This window comes from Dipodomys ordii, unplaced genomic scaffold (genome assembly GCF_000151885.1).
Source record: "Dipodomys ordii isolate 6190 unplaced genomic scaffold, Dord_2.0 Scaffold188, whole genome shotgun sequence".
NCBI classification, from domain to species: domain Eukaryota; kingdom Metazoa; phylum Chordata; class Mammalia; order Rodentia; family Heteromyidae; genus Dipodomys; species Dipodomys ordii.
Genome location: NW_012267404.1, coordinates 643,668 through 662,023, shown reverse-complemented (window position 1 = coordinate 662,023; position 18,356 = coordinate 643,668). Strand labels below are relative to the sequence as shown.

The following is an 18,356-nucleotide window of genomic DNA, read 5'->3' as shown; positions in this document are numbered from 1 at the left end:
GGCGGGGCGGGGTGGCGTGGGGTGGGAGGGTGGGGGACGGGGAAGCTGGCTGCGGCTGCTCCCGGCTCGCTCGGTGCATTACGTGCCGGCACGCCGCCTGGCTCCGGGTTCGCGTTCCGAGGCTCAGTCCAGCTGGCTTCGGAGTCCCCCGCGTCCCCCTGGGGCTCCCCGGGCAGCTCCCAGCACACCCGTGGAGAACACGTTCGCCGGTGGAGGCTCGCGCTCCAGCTGAGCGCTGATTGGTCGCGCCATCCGGCCCGCGGCCCGGCGATTGGCTGGAGGGATCCGTTCACGTGGTTGGGCGTTGATAAACCCGCTCTGGGGCTGGGCCTCCCGCAGTCTACTGGAGAGGTGGTGGGTCCGGGTGAGGGTGACGGCTCTGTCGGTCCGCTGCTGCCTCCCAGCCTCATGAGCTGCACCAGGTAGGTTCAGGGCAACTCTCTCTCCACGAATAGAGGGGAGCTGGCAGCTGCGGAGAAGTCGGGGGTGGGGGGAGGTTGCATTTTTGTCACGTCACGTCTGCAAGTGAAGACCCTGGGGGCAGGGTCGGTTGAGGGGCTGCTGAGTCAAATCTGCCACCGCGGAGGCCTTTGAGGATGCACAAATTGTCGGTGTGCATTTTAATTTTTTTCTTGCACCCCCTTTTGTTTTCTAATCAGCATCTAATCAGAAATGGTCGTCACATGAGTCAGCTTTAGTTTGGATCCCCTCTTTGGCGCACTGTTCTCTGCACACTGTCCCAAGTACTTGGGGGAAGCTTAATGTTTGACAGCACTCTGGTATTCGTGGTTAGCTTGGGAGACAAAAATTACTAGTGAGATCTGCATTCATTTCTCTCCCACTCTATGGTTTGCAGTAGCAAACTCAGCCTCAGAGTTGGAGCAAAGTATATTTTTAACTCTTGGCCAGTGATTTTTAGTTTAACACAGTTGAACATAGGTGGATTTAGATAGGTTTAAATTTTATATAGCTCTTACTGTCTTTCTTAAAAATGGTCATTGCCAGTGGGTGCTGGTGGCTCATGTCTGTAATCCTAGCTATTCTAGAGGCAGAGATCTGAGGATGGTGGTTAGAAGCCAGTCCAGACAGGAAACTCCAGAGACTCTTATCTCCAATATACAGCTCAAAAAAGCTGGGTGTGGCGCTGTGGCTCGATTGGTAGAGGGCTAGCCTTGAGCAAAAAGCAGCTTAGGGACCGTACCCAGGCCCAAGTAAAAGTCTGGGGACTGGCAAAAAAAAAAAAGTTCATTGCATTCCTACTCATAGATTACTTTTTAGTACATTTCCTATGAAGCTTTAAAACTATTTGTAAGTTCATATGTCTAATAAATACTTAATAACATTTCAGTTCTCTAGGAGTTAGATTTTTAAAAGGTAAATTTTATTGTATATATTTAAAACATTCAAATAGTAAAATACTTATTATAGTGAACAAATGACTGTATCTAGCATCTTATAAAGACAACCAGTTTTGGATGGTAGTTGGGCTTGAACTCAGGGAATTATACTTGGCCAGGCAGATACTCTATCACTTGAACTATTCCTTCAGCCCCAGTTTTTCCTTCTTTCCTTCCTCCCTCCCTTTCTTCCTCCCTTCCTTCCTTCCTTCCCTCCCTCCTTCCTTCCTTCCTTCCTTTCCTTCTTTCTTTCTTTTTATTTTGTTGGTCATGGGGCCTGAACTCTAGGCCTGGCCACTCTCCCTCAGCTCTTCAGCTCAACGCTAGTGCTCTACCACTTGAGCCATAGTGCCACTTCCAGCCTTTTCTGCTTATGTGGGGCTGAGGAATCAAACCCAGAGCCTCATGCATGCAAGGCAATCACTCTACCACTGAGCCACCTTCCCAGCCCCACATGTGTCTTTCTATATGAAATAGTGTCTGGAAAGTTTGTGTACACGCTGTTAGATTGTGTTTCCATTGGTTGTTTGAACAATGAGGAAGAACATAATAAATGGAATACAAAGATAATTCTGACTTCTACTCCCTAGTCTTTCACTCCTGGTTGCTGCTTTGGGCTTTCACTTGATCTAGAGAAATGTAATCAGTTCAATAAACAAAAAAGCAGTAAGCAGAGGGCTTGGAACTATGGTATTGGGAGAAGCTATCTGGTCACTAAACTCTCTGGGGAAGCTTTAAGAATATATTCACCTCATGGGCATTATCCCCAGAGGTTCTTCTCTAATAGCTTTAGGTCTCGGAGTATCAGGTTTAAGAATCTTTGGTTTAGGCCACCTCCATTTACTTTGGAGGTAGAGATTGACGGTTGAAGTTTGAAGTCAGCTGGGGCAAAATGTTAGTGAGACCCAATTTCAACTAATAATCTGAGTGGAGTGGTGTGCATTTGTTAGCCCAGCTCTGCAGGAATCACAGTACAGGCCAGCTCTGGTATATGTGTGAACCTATAAAAAAACAGAACTTGAACAAAAAAGGGCTGGGGTGTGTGGCTCAAGTGGTAAACTCCAAATGAGAGGTCCTGAGTTTGAATCCCAATTCCTCCCTATCCTCCCCAAAAGAATAGAACAGAGCAAATTGCTCTTACAATTGTAATAGATATCATGAAATACAACCATCTCAGATGGGGAATCTGAACCCCTTCCAAGTTCAGCAGTTAGGCCACAACCCAGTGGCTAGCCGTGGGCACAGGATGGAATGCAGGTCTGATCCCCTGACACTTTTATGCTACATAGGATAGCACCTCCCTGCTACTTACTGCACTGGCCATAATTCAGTGAGTATAAAAATAGGAATATATATTTGGGACCAGGCTGAGCATTTCAGATCTAGGTCATAATCTCCTTCCTTTTTGCAATCCAGAATGATCCAGGTTTTGGACCCACGTCCTCTGACCAGTTCAGTCATGCCAATGGATATGGCCATGAGGTTTTGCCTGGCTCATTCGCCACCTCTGAAGAGTTTCTTGGGCCCTTACAATGACTTTCAACGAAAAAATTTTGTGAATAAATTGAAGCCTTTGAAATCATGTCTCAACCTCAAACAGGAAGCCAAATCACAGAAAGAATGGAAACACTCACACAACCAAGCCAAGAAGCGGGTTGTATTTGCCGACTCCAAGGGCCTATCTCTCACTGCAGTCCACGTTTTCTCTGACCTTCCAGAAGAACCTGCATGGGACCTCCAATTTGATCTCTTGGACCTTAATGATATCTCCTCTGGTTTAAAACTCCATGAGGAGAAAACCCTGATTTTAGATTTTCCTCAGCCTTCAACTGATTACTTAAGTTTCCGGAATCATTTTCAGAAGAACCTTGTCTGTCTGGAGAACTGCTCTTTGCAAGAACGGACAGTGACTGGGACAATCAAAGTGAAAAACATGAGCTTTGAAAAGAAGGTTCAGGTCCGCATTACGTTTGACTCGTGGAAAAGCTATACGGATGTGGACTGTGTCTACATGAAGAATGTGTACGGCAGCTCAGATAGCGACACCTTCTCCTTTGCCATTGACTTACCCTCTGTCATCCCAATTGAGGAGAAAATTGAGTTCTGCATTTCATATCAAGCTAACGGGCAAGTCTTCTGGGACAACAACAAGGGCCAGAATTACAGAATTGTTCATGTGCAGTGGAAACCAGATGGGGTGCAGACACAGATGGCACCCCAGGACTGTGCATTCAGCCAGATGCCCCCCAAGACTGAGCTGGAGTCAACCATCTTTGGCAGTCCGAGGTTGGCCAGTGGACTGTTCCCAGAATGGCAGAGCTGGGGGAGATTGGAGAATTTGGCCTCTTACCGATGAATTAAGCAACCTAGTGACTGATCTTGACCTGTGGTAGTCCCCATGCAATTCTATATCTGTATTGCTCAATATTAGGAAGCCTTTGCTACTTTCTACTGATAGGTTTAGGTTTGAACCTTCAGGGCCTGGCACCAGAAAAATAGGAGCCACTTGAGAAGTTAGTGTTGGTATCCAGACAGATGATTCTACTCATCATTTTGTTCTAGATGATCAAGTAACTGCCTGAGAACTATTACTGTTTAAGTAATCTTTTTTTTTCTTTCCAGTGTCCTTCCTGTCTTCCCTCTCGGTTACTAGCTTTCACATTGGGCAAGAAAAAGTTGAAGAAGGACAGTTGATGGTGATGGAAAGCTGTGTTAATGGTGTGAGGAAGAGTGTGTGAAAGGGGTATGCAAATAGCTCTGAGGCTTGAGTCAGAGTAGGAGTTGAGGTCTGAACATTTAATTTTTGTTGGTGAAACTGTAAGGTTATTTTTGTGTTTTGAAGTTGGGTTTACAACTATTTCTCCTGGAGAAATAACAGAAGAGAGGGAAGAGGTCTATTCTATGTATTCTTGTGGAGAAAAGCCAAATAAACTTTTAGGATATTGGATGGTGTTTTGGGAAGATGAACTATAATTTTGGAGACTCAAGACCTTAAGTAAAGCCTTTCTGTTTAATCATGGTCTATTAAAAAAAAAAACTCACGATTTGGGGCAAGCTTAACTGAATCTGTCTTTGAAGTCCTAATATTATAAATGACTTTGTGATCAAGGCATTGTACTTGGGTTCTTGGTATAGAATGTTATAGCCAACTATTCATGCCATTTCCAGTGGCTAACAGCACACAGGAATCCACATATGTCAAAGATGGTTTTTTACAAGTGCCTTGATTAAACCAAAAATAATGTAGTTGTTTAACCCAATATTTTATAATGCATGAGTTTCTGACCTTATACAAAGGTCCACTCACTGGCATTGTTCCTGAAGTACTGTTCTACCTTCAAGATTGTTGTCAGTGTACACAACTCACATCCTTCATATTGAAGGTGAGTCATCTTCTTGTCATGCTTTTTTGATATTATGTTTGAAGTGAGGACTGACATTAAGATTCTCAATACCAGAATCCAGTACCTTGCACATAGAAGGAGCAGTCTATTTTGTTGCTGTTTTTGTGTTGTTTTACTTTCCTTTGAAGTCAAATGCTGCTGCTCTTTTTTTTTTATATTTAAAGAAAGGATGTGAATTCTTTTTTTGGGTGTGAATTCTTTTCATGTGTGCATAAATCCATTCAGGAAGATCTTGAGGACTGGAGTCCTGAAATGTTTGATTCATCCTTGTGCATGTCTATTGAGAAATGTTAAGAGAATGCAGTTAATTTCTTCTATGCTGGAAAAGTGGTGTTAGAGTAACTCAGCTATGACTGTATTTGAGCTTTTACTAGTGTCCATGATTTTTCTACTGTAAATATTTCAGTTTCTTTTAGCTATCCTTTAGGAGCTTCTCACTTTAGGAATAAATGTGTTTGATAGAAGACCTGAGAATGTGTTCTTCCTCAAACCTACAATTCATCAAATTATCAACTGACATTCAACTATTTGGGAACAACCAAGCAGAGTTAGTTTGGTCCAGGAAGTACAAAAGTATTCATGAGGCCACAGTCTCCTGGCGACCAAGTGTCCTTCCACCTGACCCCTGGAATTGGAGCCCAAGGGCAGGGAGTTAATCTGTTGGGACTGTCTTTATCTGTAGTTAAACTGCTCTCTCCTGGGTGAGGGTTATCTTGGAAGTCACCTCAGCTTTAAAATGGGGAGGAGCTGGTATGGCTAGGGATGAGGAGGTGGCTGCTCCTACTTCTTGAGCTCCAGCACTTTCCTGAGGAGGGAAGCTTGGAGTTACAGAAGGGCCCCCGGCATGGGCAGTGACTATCATTTTGGACTAAAGGAGGAGCATCACGTGAAGGACAACAGATTCATGAACCATATGTAGTTACTGTTCCAGTTTATACCTGACACAGAAAGGGCTTCTGCACAATATATCTTAAAATGAAGGAGTAATCAATGATCAATGTTCTGCTAAGGGCCAATTAAGAATAAACTTTTATATCCTAGTATCCACTGCATCAGTGGTTGTAAATTATATTTACAAGGTATAACTGACCACAGATATATTTTATTTGACACACATTTATTTTTATTAGCTTCCATTTAGTTAAGGGGGGGAGGGGGAATTCTATTGTTACAGTTTTACATGTTACAATCCATTTCACTCCCTCTGTCATGCTCTCTTCCCTGCCAACAGAGGATTTAAAAAAATAACATTGCCAAGATATAACAATTGGCAGATTATATAAGGTGTGGATTTCCTTTTTTTTGGGGGGGGGTCCAGTCATGGGCCTGAACTCTGGGCCTGGGCACTGTCCCTCAGCTCTTCAGCTCAAGGCTAGCACTCTACCACTTGAGCCACAGTGCCACTTCCGGCTTTTTTCTTTTTGCTTATGTGGTGCTGAGGAATCGAACCCAGGGCCTCAGGCATGCAAGGCAAGCTCTCTACCACTGAGACACCTTCCCAGCACTGGATTTCATTTTTTTCTTCTAAAAATTATAAGGTCTTTTCTCATAGAAAGCAGCAGCTATGTGGAGTTGACTAGCAACTGTCCCCATGTCCTTTATCTGAGGCCTCCTGTCTTGTGTTGCCCAAGTCGTTCCTGGACTGTGTTCTCTCATACTGTCAGCTGACTCCATAGTTCATCACCCTTATTTTGTCCCTTCTGGCACTCTATTCATGCTGATGCTTGGGTAGAGAATATTTCTTTTCCAGGCAATGGAGAATGTTCAAGGTTGTGTCTAACAGGAATCTTGAAAACTATGGGATTCAAGTGTCTAACTTTATAAAAGAAGAAACTTTATAAAAGAAGCAGGAGAAGTAACCAGTCTAAGGTCCTGACTGACTAATGCCAGGCTGAATCGATCGACTGATCAGTAGCTTTTGGCCTAGTTTTCTTCTTGATCTTCACACTTCCTCCTTGAAGTTTCCCATAGAGACTTTAATGGCCTTCTTTAATGGCTCCCTGTCTGAAAAGGGGGCTTATTTCCAGGCTGGTGTAACTCTGGCCAGCTCTTGTGGCTGGCTGTGCCAACTTTGCCTAATGTTTGTGTATCCCTGGATTGCTAGGGTCAAGCAGCGGGGTGCTCCTTGGGTCTTAATGATCAAATGGAATTATTGGCATTTCATATCAGGCTATCTCAATAGGAGCAGCAGCTCTGCCTTTAAAATATAACAAGGGAGTAGGGCTTGATTTGAAGTACATAATATTCTCTGCCAAAAAAGTTTCATTTGCTTAAGGAAGAACTCTTCTAAATTTACAACGCTCTGTTTATTTTTATTTATTTGTTTATTATCATTTGCCAGTCATGGGACTTGAACCCAGGGCTTCTTTTGCTCAAGGATAGCACTCTACCACTTAAGCCACAGCACCACTTCCAGGTTTTTTGGTTCATGTGGTACTGAGGAATCCAACCCAGGGCTTCCTGCATGCTAGGCAAGTACTCTCCCACTAAGCCACATTCCCAGCCCACAACTCTCCTTTAGACTGGTCTAAATGTGGGAGTGAACCATACATTTTCTGATGGGAGTTCAGAAGTTCTGCTGGTCTTTAAGTCTGCCAAGGGAGAGTGTTTCTTGGTGTTCATATCCAAGTTCTCCATAGAATTTTCCAGTAGCTACTGGGAGCTATAGCTGAATGAACTCTGCTGCTGTTGGGCAGGAATCTCAAACTCAGAGCATGCAGTTTCCAGATGCCTGGCTTCTTGGCCATTTTCTCTTTTATCATTGTGTGGGTAACACTACTGGATTTGGAACGTCCTTCAAGCTAATGTTCTTGACCTTGGTTCTGTGTCATAATAACCTGGTAAGCTTTAAAAAATATTAAAAGGTAGTGTACTTCCCAAGATTCTAAGGTAATACCTTGGAGTTTGTAACCTGGGCAACAGACAGCAAGTTTGAAAGCTTCTCAGGGTGTTTTGCAAGATATATTAAGGCTAAGGACCACTAGTGTAAGTTGTGTGAAATGTTTTCAACTGTTGCAGTTTCAAAGAAGAGCCATTCCAAACCTGATCCTTTCCATATTTCCATCCTGCCTCAACAATCTGAATGTGATCTTTGTTTTACTAATCGATTCTGTTCATCTTCAGTGATCTTTTGTCTATAGAGGTGTAAATGTAGGTGGCCCTGACTCAACATGCATAAACAATAAAGAAAATTGATGATGTCATAAGTCCCAAGGAAAAGTGTTTTAAAGTCAGTGGCTTAAGCTGGGGTTTTAAAGTTTATTTTATTTGGTGAAAGTGATAGGAAAGTTTATTAGGGAAAAATATGGATTGTTTCAAAAAGTCTGATAGCCTGCTATCTCAGGATTGGTCAGGTAGGGCCTTAATACAATAAGAGTCCATGGTGTCTCTCAGGTGGTCTGACCCTTCCTGGATTCCAAAATGTCAGCAAAGTGACTACAGGAGAGAATGACTTAGGAACATTAACTCCTTCACTAGGACCAACCCTAGAAGAGGTTTATAGAATTACATTTGACATGGTTTCATTGACTTGGGTAGGTAAGGTAAAGATCTATAGTTTTAGAACTGTTGAACCACTTTAGGCTGGAATGAAGCTTATTATTAATCCTAATGTTAATCATTAGGTGAATGGAATACTCAAAAAGTTATTTCCAAGCCAGGAATTGGGCCAATAATCCTAGCTACTCAGGAGGATGAGATGAAAGGAATGTTTAAAGCCAGGCCAGAAAGGTAAGTCAGTGAAATTCATCTCAATTAACTCCCCAAAAGCCAGAAATGGAGCTGAGGTTCAAGAGGTAGAGTGCTATCCTTGAGGAAAAAAACCTCAGGGACAGTGCCAGGCCCTGACTTCAAGCCCCAGGACACGCTCACACGCTCACACACAGAGACACAGACACAGACACAGACACACACACACACACACACACACACACACACACACACTTCAACATCCCCCCAAAAGTTATTGCTGTTTTTCATTCTATCATCCTCATTACTTTGGATTGTCTTTGTGCTCTTGTGTTTCCTAATTAAGAGACAGCTGTCATAGTTGCCAGCCATTACATACAAACACAATATACCCACCAGAAGAAGGAGCCCATCTTGTCCTTGTATCTTTTCTTTCCCCAGCAAGACTAGTGTTCTACTACTTGAACAACCACAGCTCCACTTCTGGCTTTTTGATGGTTAATTAGAGGTAAGAGTCTCATGGATTTGCCTGCTCAGGCTGGCTTCAAACAGCAATCCTCAGATCTTAGCCACCTGAGTAGCTAGGATTATAGGAGTGAGCCACTGACATCCAGTGTGTGTCACCATTGTTTGAAATGTGTTAATAAATCTTAACTGCAAGTTCTTCCCATCTTCCACTGCAGAGATTCCCTTTATTCTGCTAAACAGAGTCAGGACAGAGTCAAAGCAGAGTTGCAGTCTTGTTAAAGCTCTGTTCATGTTTGGTTTACTCTGTTCCTAATTTATAGCCTTCTAAGAGTTTGGTGTATACCCAGGGTAAGAACGTTGAAAGTTACTGACCTCTAATTCTTGTTTCCTTAGCATACAAGAACTGCCAAAGCTCTGCTGTTTTCCATAGTCTTTTTGATGAACCCTGAAATGGAAAATGGGTCCAGTATTAGGTTTGTTAGGTTTTATTAGGGTATTTAGGTTTTTCTGCATACTCCCTTCCTAGGATATTGATTGGTATTCGTAAATTTTCAACATTTCAGCTCTATGAGGCCATCTATAGCCCTGTCCCTGCCATTGCCTTCTTTCCAGGCAAAACTCAGTGTTCAAAATCTTGCTATTACCCAGAATGAATCTGACCTATCCAGATAAAAGATAACTCAGGGCCAGTACAACTTAGCGTTGAGGTCTAGTTTGTGTAGGAGCTCTCCAGGTACTTTGAACAATTTTTTATATTTTTCTAGCATTTTCTCTTGATCTATGTGTTAGCATTGATCTACCTCAAGCTGCTCTATATCCTATGTAGAAGCAGATGTATTATCTGATATTTGATTTTCTCTGTATAGTAATGACTTATTTTAAGCCCTTCCCCCAAGTTGTCTCAGAAACTCTACAATGATTAAAAATAATTTTGGGGGAAGTATTTGTTAAAGTCTAGACACAAGTGTCCCCCTCCCCAAAGACTTCTTTTGTTGAAAGCATGGCTCCTAGCTGGTGACACTATTTTGGGGGATATTGAAAACTGTGGGAGGTGGAGCTCTGCTGGAGGAAGTCACTGGTGTCATACCTTTGAAAAGCTTATATTGTTTCTAGCTTTTTTCCGTGTCTCATTTCTTCCTGTCTACTGTGAGATGAGTATCCTCTGCCATATACTCCCGCTGCCATGAGGTTTCAACCTTGTCTCAGACTCCAGATGGCCTGGACTAAAACTCTTGAAACCATGGGCCAAAATAAGTCTTTCTTCCCTTAAACTGATTTTCACAGGTGCTTGTCAGAGTGATGAAAAAAATCTAAGTAATGGAAAATTGATACCAGTGAAGTGGAATTGTTCCTGTAAGTATTTATGATCATATGGTTTGGAGGCCATGACATTTCAGAAGAGAAAAGGGACTCTGTTTGGAATTGGACCATAGACCATTCATGTTACATTCTTGCAAAGAACATGTCTACATTTTGTCCATTACCTGAGACTCTGGAAAGTTGAAAGATAATGGGCTAATTACCCTGGTAGAAGATATTTCAAGACAGCCTAACATTCAGTGTCATGTAGATATTGTGTGTTGCTATTTGCCTTAAGAATTTGTAGACCCAGTAACAAAAAAGAAAAAGACAAAAAAAAAAAAGAATTTGTAGTAAAATTACAGAATGGACAGATTTGAAAAACTTGGAATTTGGAGAGAAAAATCCCTGTCAAGCTGGGGCTAATAAACACAGTGTCTGATGAGATTAACACCATCAATAAGAAGCAACCAAACAATAGAAAAGATGCTTTTATTATTGCCACTTTAAAATGGTGCCAGAAACTTCTGAGGTAGGCAAGTAAAGCAAGAAATAAAGATGAGCTTAGAAGAAGAGTAAGAGGAAGTGGCGCTGTAGCTCAAGTGGTAGAGCGCTCGCCTTGAAATGAAGAGCTGAGGGACAGCGCCCAGGCCCAGAGTTCAAGCCCCACGACCGACCAAAAAAAAAAAAAAAGAACTTCTAGAAGAAGAGTAAGAAAATTTTCATTATTTATAAATGTTATGTTTACCTATGTAGAAAATCCAAAATAATCTACTACTAAATTATTAGAAGAAATATGAGACTTTATAAGGGTTATTGGAGATAAGGCTATGACAGTCTTTTAAGATGGCTTCCAATGATCCCCACCTTCTTATATTCACATATGGTACCAGTGTTGTTTCCTGTGATCAACTGAATATAATAGAAACTATTAATATATCACTACTAAGATTAGGTTATCAAAGATACTGTACCTTTCACTTTAGTTGTTCTTTCTCAGTTCAGCCCTAAAGGGGAGGCTCATATATCCAGAAACTGAGGCACTTAGCTGACAGTAGTCACAGGAGGATGCTTGGAAATGCATCCTCCAGCTCCAGATGAGTAACTCCCTGGCTAACATCTTTATTATAACCATTTTAGGAGCAGTCCTGAGCCAAAACCTACCTCCCTAAACATCTCCTGAATTTCTAGCTTAAAAAAAACTATGAGAGATGTTTGTGGTTTTAAGACAGTAAGTTACTTAACAACAGATGACTTCAATAAGTCATCCTCTAGTAGTTCAGACAAGTTATATCCAAAGGCCTATGTGTTAAAGGCTTGATTATAGCCTTTTGGTGCTATTAGTGGAACTATTAGTGGCAGTCTGTTAGGTCACTGAGAGAATGCCCTTGAAAGGGGATTGACACCACAGCATCCTCCTATCTCTCTCTGTCCTTCACACCCACCATAAAGCAAACAGGCTCTTGATTTCAGGCCCCAAAGCAATGAGCTCAAGTGATAATAAACTAAATCTTGAACCATGACACAAAATAAACCTTTGCACATATTATCTCATGCATTTTGTCACAATGTTGGAAAGCCAGTGCAGAGATAATACAAAGATCATTGCCTAAAAGTGAAAGAAATATCTCTACATAAGTATCAGATGGAGAATATAAGCTTTAAAATCATACTTAAAAATAGCAAACAAGAAAATCCTTTGAAATAGATATAGCAAAAGTGTCATAAGATCTTTTTGGAGAAATTATTAAAAAGTTATTGAAGCTGCTATTGGTAGCTGATGCCTGTAATCCTAGTTACTCAAGAGGCTGAGTTCTGAGAATCCTGGTCTGAAGCTAGTTAGGCAGATAAATCCCAGAGATTCTTATCTTCAATTAATCAGCAAAAGGCAGAAGTAGAGGTGTAGCTCAAGTTGATTGATAGAGCATGAGCCTTGAGTGAAAAAGTTAAGGGAAAATGTGAGGCCCTGAGTTCAAGCTCTAGTACTTAATAAAAAAGTAATGGAAGGTGTTTGTCAATGTATCCTAAGTCAATGCAAATACTACAAAATTAATAAGAGTTGGGTGAGTGGTGAGGCTTGGTTGGTAGAATGCTAGCCAATGAGTAAAAGCATCAGGTACCAAGTCTGAGTCTCTGCTTTGGACCTAAGGAAAAAAAGATGAGTGAGGGAAAGGGTGGGGAGGGGATAGTTGGATGAAACTATTGAAAGTTGTGACATTGATCAAGATATATTGTATTCATAAACTGCTTTGTTAAATGGCAATTCCTTTGTACAACTATTTAAAGACAATTGAAAAGGGTTTTATATCCTTAAAATGAGATACTAATCTATTTTTAAAATGCCAGTGAAAAACACGATACTCGTTTAAAAAATTGTTTATGAGGAGCTTCTCAAATTGCTTTAAAAAGTTTTAGCAAAGATTTATTTTTAGTATAACAGGCTTAAAGTAGGGAGAAGTAAAAAAAAAGAGAGAGAGAAGCATTTCCTGTTTCTTTTGCAGGAAGTGGGAGTTAAAGACTCCACAAATGCTTCTAAAATTTGTGTGAAAGGAGACATAAGAGTCAAGAATCAAAGACTATGATGGAGGACTGACTTGCTGTAGCAAACAGCAGATTTTCCTGTAAAGCGTTGGTAACTAATACATTGGGGGATAAGCTAAGGGAGGGACAATTTCCCGTGGATCACAATAGTCTAAGAATACGTGTATACATGTATAAGGACTTGGCTCTTTCAAAGCTGGAAATTATGCGAAGAGAATGGACTTCAGAGTAATTGGTCTGAAGCAAATGGTTAGCCACATGGAAAATTATGAAACTAGGCCTCTGCCACATGCCTTGCAAAAGACTTCCAAGGAATTAAATGATCAAAGATGAGAAAGAAAGGAAAGCGTTTTAAGAATCTTTTGGAGAAAATATATAAGGCTTAGGACCTTGGAGTCCAAAAGGATAGCTGAAATAAAGAAAATATAAGTAAAAGGAAACAACTGGTAATTTTAACTACATTAAAGTTTAGATTCTCCGGCTGGGAAGGTGGCTCAGTGGTGGAGTGCTTGCCTTGCATGCATGAGGCCCTGGGTTCGATTCCTCAGCACCACATAAGCAGAAAAAGCCGAAAGTGGCACTGTGGCTCAAGTAGTAGAGCATTAGCCTTGAGCTGAAGATCTAAGGGACAGTGCCCAGGCCCAGAGTTCAGGCCCAATGTCCGACAAAACAAAACAAAAAATAAAGTTTAGATTCTCTTTAAAACCCCAAAACAACATAAAGTGAAACTGGGTATGGTAACCCAAACCCATTCCCAAATGCTGGAATCTTAGCATGCATAGTACATAAAGAAATCTGTTACTTAGAGAACCTCTTCCCCCCATCCCAGACAATTAGGCAAAAAGAATTGGTTAGAAATTTTACAGAAGAGGAAATCTGAATGGAAAATAAACATATGAAAAGATTCTCAGCCTCAGTACAATGAGATCCTACTTTATATCTACCTCAATGGCAAACATTAAAGCATCTATAAATATCAAGTGTGGTTGAACTTATGGATATTGGCCCTTATTTTAGTTTTGTTGTTGTTGTTGTTGAACTCAGGGCCTGAGCACCGTTCCTGAGCTTGTTTTTGTTCAAGGATAGCACTCTACCACTTGAGCCACACCACCACTTCCAGCTTTTGCTGTTTATGTGGTGCTGAGCTTTGAACCCAGGACTTTGTGCAAACTAGGCAAGCACTCTGCCACTAAGACACATTCCCAGCCCCGATATTGATTCTTTACTCTGCTGGAACCACTGGGAAATTATTGCAAAGTTGGGTTGCATACTAATTCTATTTCTGTGTACATGTTCTACAGAGAGACCTTTGTACATATGTATCAGGAAACAGAGAAGTATGCTCACTGGACTGTCATTTATAAGAGCAAAAACTAAAAACCAACACCAACATCCATTCTTGGTAGATTGGATAAATAAATTTCATTGCATTATCCTGATGAAATATACAATATTAAGGAAAGAGGAATGGCAGCTACTCCTGTCAATGTGAGTGAATCTCTCAAACATAAATGGAGCATAAAAGTAGCTTGCAGAAAATACATCAACTATAATCCATTTATGTATGGTTCAAAACCACACCAAACAATAGGTACATTTTTCATGAATGTCTATCTGTCTGTCTATCTAACATGTAAGAGCCAGGGACTAATAAGTATAATTTGGCTTAGTGAATTCCAGGGAGAAAGATGGAGGAAATTTGAGAATGATACCAAAAGTATTGTTGATCATTTTTTCTAAGCAGACATGTTTTTTGTGCATATATATTATTTCTCATATACATATTTTATAATAAAAATCTAAACTTTTTATTAGAGCTTTCTCATTTTTATTCTGTATAAAGCTTTTACTTTCTTTTCTCCATTCTTTTTTTTATTGAATGGGGGAAGAGTGGAGAGTAGGAATGGTCTCTTCTTTCTACAATAACTTGTTTTTGGAGCACCTGGTATTTGGAAGAATTGTTCTGGCAGCCGATAGGGCATAACTGAATTTAAAACACCACATAGTTTTGTGTGTTGTTTCTAGCCTGCAAGACTTTGAGACCTAAGATTACGTCAGGTCGGAGTAGACTATTCCATTGTGCTGCTACAGACATGAAAATAGAAGCCACATTCTTAGGAGGTCCTTTAAAGGACTAGACCAGCTATTCTCTTGGTTTTAGTGCTTACAGTAGAGTTCCAGGTGACAGAAAGGTCAATCCTATTTAACATGGTAACCACTCTTTCTACATATTCTGAATGGGCCTGTGTAATAGAAAGTTTCTTGCTGACACTATTGCCTGCAATTAATTGCCATCCACACGCTCTGCCTTTCTGATACCTATCTCCCAGCCTTTATTTATCAAACCCAGATTTCATCAAAGTAGGATACATAGAGGCTCCCTCCTGTCTTGTGAACAGTTTCTACAGTCCTGTTAGATCACGGTCTAATTTTAGTCTAATTGGAAACAATGATCAGACCACATCAATACCTTAATTTGCCATTATGACGACAAGTGATAAAAATGTCACACATCACAAAAGGAGATGCCAGGGAGATAGGCAGCAGGAGCTTCTGGTTCGCTGCTGGAAAAGCTTCCCGAGCCCTTTGCCTCATTTATGCTCTGTCAATAGATTAAGAGTTCATATATTAACAGCCCATGACAACCCTTGGTCCTGAGTGGGAAGAGCTGGTAAGTCATATGCTTAGCCCTATTTCTTCTTCAGATATTTTATCCTAGCTATTAATAATGCTGACCAGAAACAAAGTGCCTCAAACTGGCTGTAACCAGAGACACATAAAGACTCAAGTGTCCAGTTATGTACACCATTGGGTGATGCAATTTTCAAAACCAATCTTTGTATATCCCAGGCAATAAACTACTTTCAGATGTCTATGTCTGGATTTATGATAGACTCCTCCTTGTGATAGCTGGCCCTGATGACTTAAATCATATAGAATTAGACCTTTACTCTCAAGGCCCTAACTGAGCACTTATAAAACAGAAACAGCTTTCCAAAGCAACCACCTTGGTGGCAAATGACAAACAGTTTACATGTGCACTTAGGCAACTTATGTAGATGCTCACTGTCATAAAATTACTTTTAGATCAGAGGGTTAAGTTGGAAATAACTGCTAGTGACATTGAAATGCCATGTGAGTAGTCACTATGCTGACAGGGTTGCTGTAGGTGGAGGTAGTCACTGGATACACACTATTTAAGAAATGATTTGGGAGTTAGATCCTGTAAATTCTCAAAGGGAGGGACTGCTATTTTGTCTTTCTAATTTACTACAAACAGGTCTTTTTTTCTTTTTACTTTATCACATATAATTATGTATTAACAATATGCATGCATTATACCCGTGATATATACATATATATGCACTCACACATATAAATAAAACACATAGATAAATGGGCTTAGATAGTGAGATCAAGGAGGTGTCAGGGGAAGTAAAGGGGGCTGAGAAAAGATGACTTCATTGTTTTAGCTTGGGACATGGGAAAATGATGGTACCACCAACTGAAGCAGAGAACCGTGAGGTCTGGGAGAAAGACTACATTTTTGTGTATACCAAATGAGAAAGAATGGCACCCAGAGACAATTATTCTGTAGATAATTGGAGATTCATATGAATTTAGTGCTAGACATATACTATGGTTTGAATAGGAAAGGGCTCATGTGTTGAGGGCTTGGTCCCCAGCTGGCAGTGCTATTTTGGGACTTTCTGGAAACTTTAGTAGATGGGCCCTAGCTGGAAGACATGGGTCACTGGAGGGGGAAGGGGGTCCTTAGAAGGTATCTTGTCACTTGCCCCTCCTGTCTCTTCTCTGTCAGATGTTTTCCTTCTAATTAAATTTCCCTTGTCATCTCCAAAATGAGATGGGAAAATTACCTTTGCTTTCCCTGTTTACAGGTAGGGTCAAGAGTCCATTCTCAGCAGAAGTATCTATAGAAGACAAACTATCAACTCTCTGAAATCCTTTTAAGTTAAAAGAGACCAAAGCCATTTAGGATGGAAATGAGGACAAGAAGATAAGAAGACAGGAAAATTATCTTATTAAAAAAATCAAATATTGACTCAGAAGTTAAAACTAGGAAGTAAACTGAAAAAGCAGAACTCCTTTGTTGTTACAGAATTAAGAAACATTGGAGGGGCCATTTAAATATGCCCTCTCCTTTGAAATATATGTGGGGCTATCTAAATCTGTCATGCCTTGAAATAGTTAAAATCTGAGGGTTCTTAATGAATGGATGGAGACAAAGAATGAAAGGTATGAATAGTAAAGAGGATCCTAAATCAGGCTCTGGAGGCTCATGCCTGTAATCCTCACTATTCAGGAAGCTGAGATCTAAGGGCTGTGGTTTGAAGCCAGCTGGGGCTGGAAAGTCTGTGAGACTCCATCTCCAATAAACTACCAAAGGGGAGAAAAAGCAGGAAATGGATCTGTGGCTCAAGTGCTAGCCTTGAGCAAAAGAAGCTCAGGGACTACACCCAGGCCTGAGGTCAAGCCTCAGGACTAGCACACACAAAAAAGAGGGTTCTAGAGGTTACCTTTGTTTTGGGTGGACATCGTTCTCTTACCCACCCAGAAGGGTCTAAGGATTCCTACTTGGTGAACTGAATAAAGAAAGAGCCCGGTGCTGGTGGCTCACTCCTGTAATCCTAGCTACTCAGGAAGCTGAGATCTGAGGATTGCAGTTCAAAGCCAGCCTGGGCAGGAAAGTCCCTTGAGATTCTTATCTCCAATTAATCACCAGAAAAATGGAAGTGGCTCTGTGGCTCAAAGTGATAGAGCACTAGCCTTGAGCTGAAGAGCTCAGGGACAGCACCCATGCCCAGAATTCAAGCCCCGTGACGGACCAAAAAAAAAAAAGAAAAGAAAAGAAAATACAAATAGCCAACAAGCATATGAAAAAAATGTTTAATATCACTAATCATTAGGGAAATGCAAATTAAAAGCCAGGTTTGGTGGTACACAACAACTGTTATTCCAGTTAGTTGGAAAGCAGGTATAAAAAAGTCAGGCTTGTCCAAGCAAAAGTACCAGAACCTATCTGAAAAACAAACTAAAAGCAAAAGGATTGGAGACATGGCTCAAGTGGTAGAATGCCTGCCTATCTAGCATGAGATCCTAAGTTCAATGCCCAGTACTGCCAAAATAAATAAAGACAATCACAGTATGATCACTTATGCTTGTTATTAAAACAGAGAAAAGAAAACATGCTGGCAAGAAAGTAGAGAAAAAGAAACACACATTGTTAATGGTAATATAAGTACAACCATTGTGCATAACAGTGGAGAAGTTTTTTTTTTTAATAAAAAGCAGTCCTTTTTATGGGCTTGCTTTAAATGAATTAAAATCAGTTTATTGAAGAGATGGCTCAACTCCTATTTCAGCACTATTCATGAGAAACAAGATATGGAAACAAGCTAAGTGCTCATCAATGGATGAATGGATAAAAATGTCATTTACATACACAACTATTAATCAGCCATAAAAAAGAAGACACCTTTGTCATCTGTAACAACATAGATAAGCCTGAAGGACATTATACTAAGTGAAATAAACTAGG

General features: G+C 40.7%; 1 protein-coding gene across 1 annotated transcript; it reads left to right on the top strand.

Annotated features, from left to right (window-relative positions):
• The first annotated feature begins 341 nt into the window (after window positions 1–341).
• On the top strand, window positions 342–4,230 carry Ppp1r3c (protein phosphatase 1, regulatory subunit 3C). The gene is made up of 2 exons (XM_013034355.1): window positions 342–422; window positions 2,814–4,230. Exons 1-2 carry the CDS (start codon window positions 409–411, stop codon window positions 3,751–3,753), a joined length of 954 nt encoding a protein of 317 aa, XP_012889809.1. The 5' UTR covers window positions 342–408; the 3' UTR covers window positions 3,754–4,230.
• The last annotated feature ends 14,126 nt before the right edge of the window (window positions 4,231–18,356 follow it).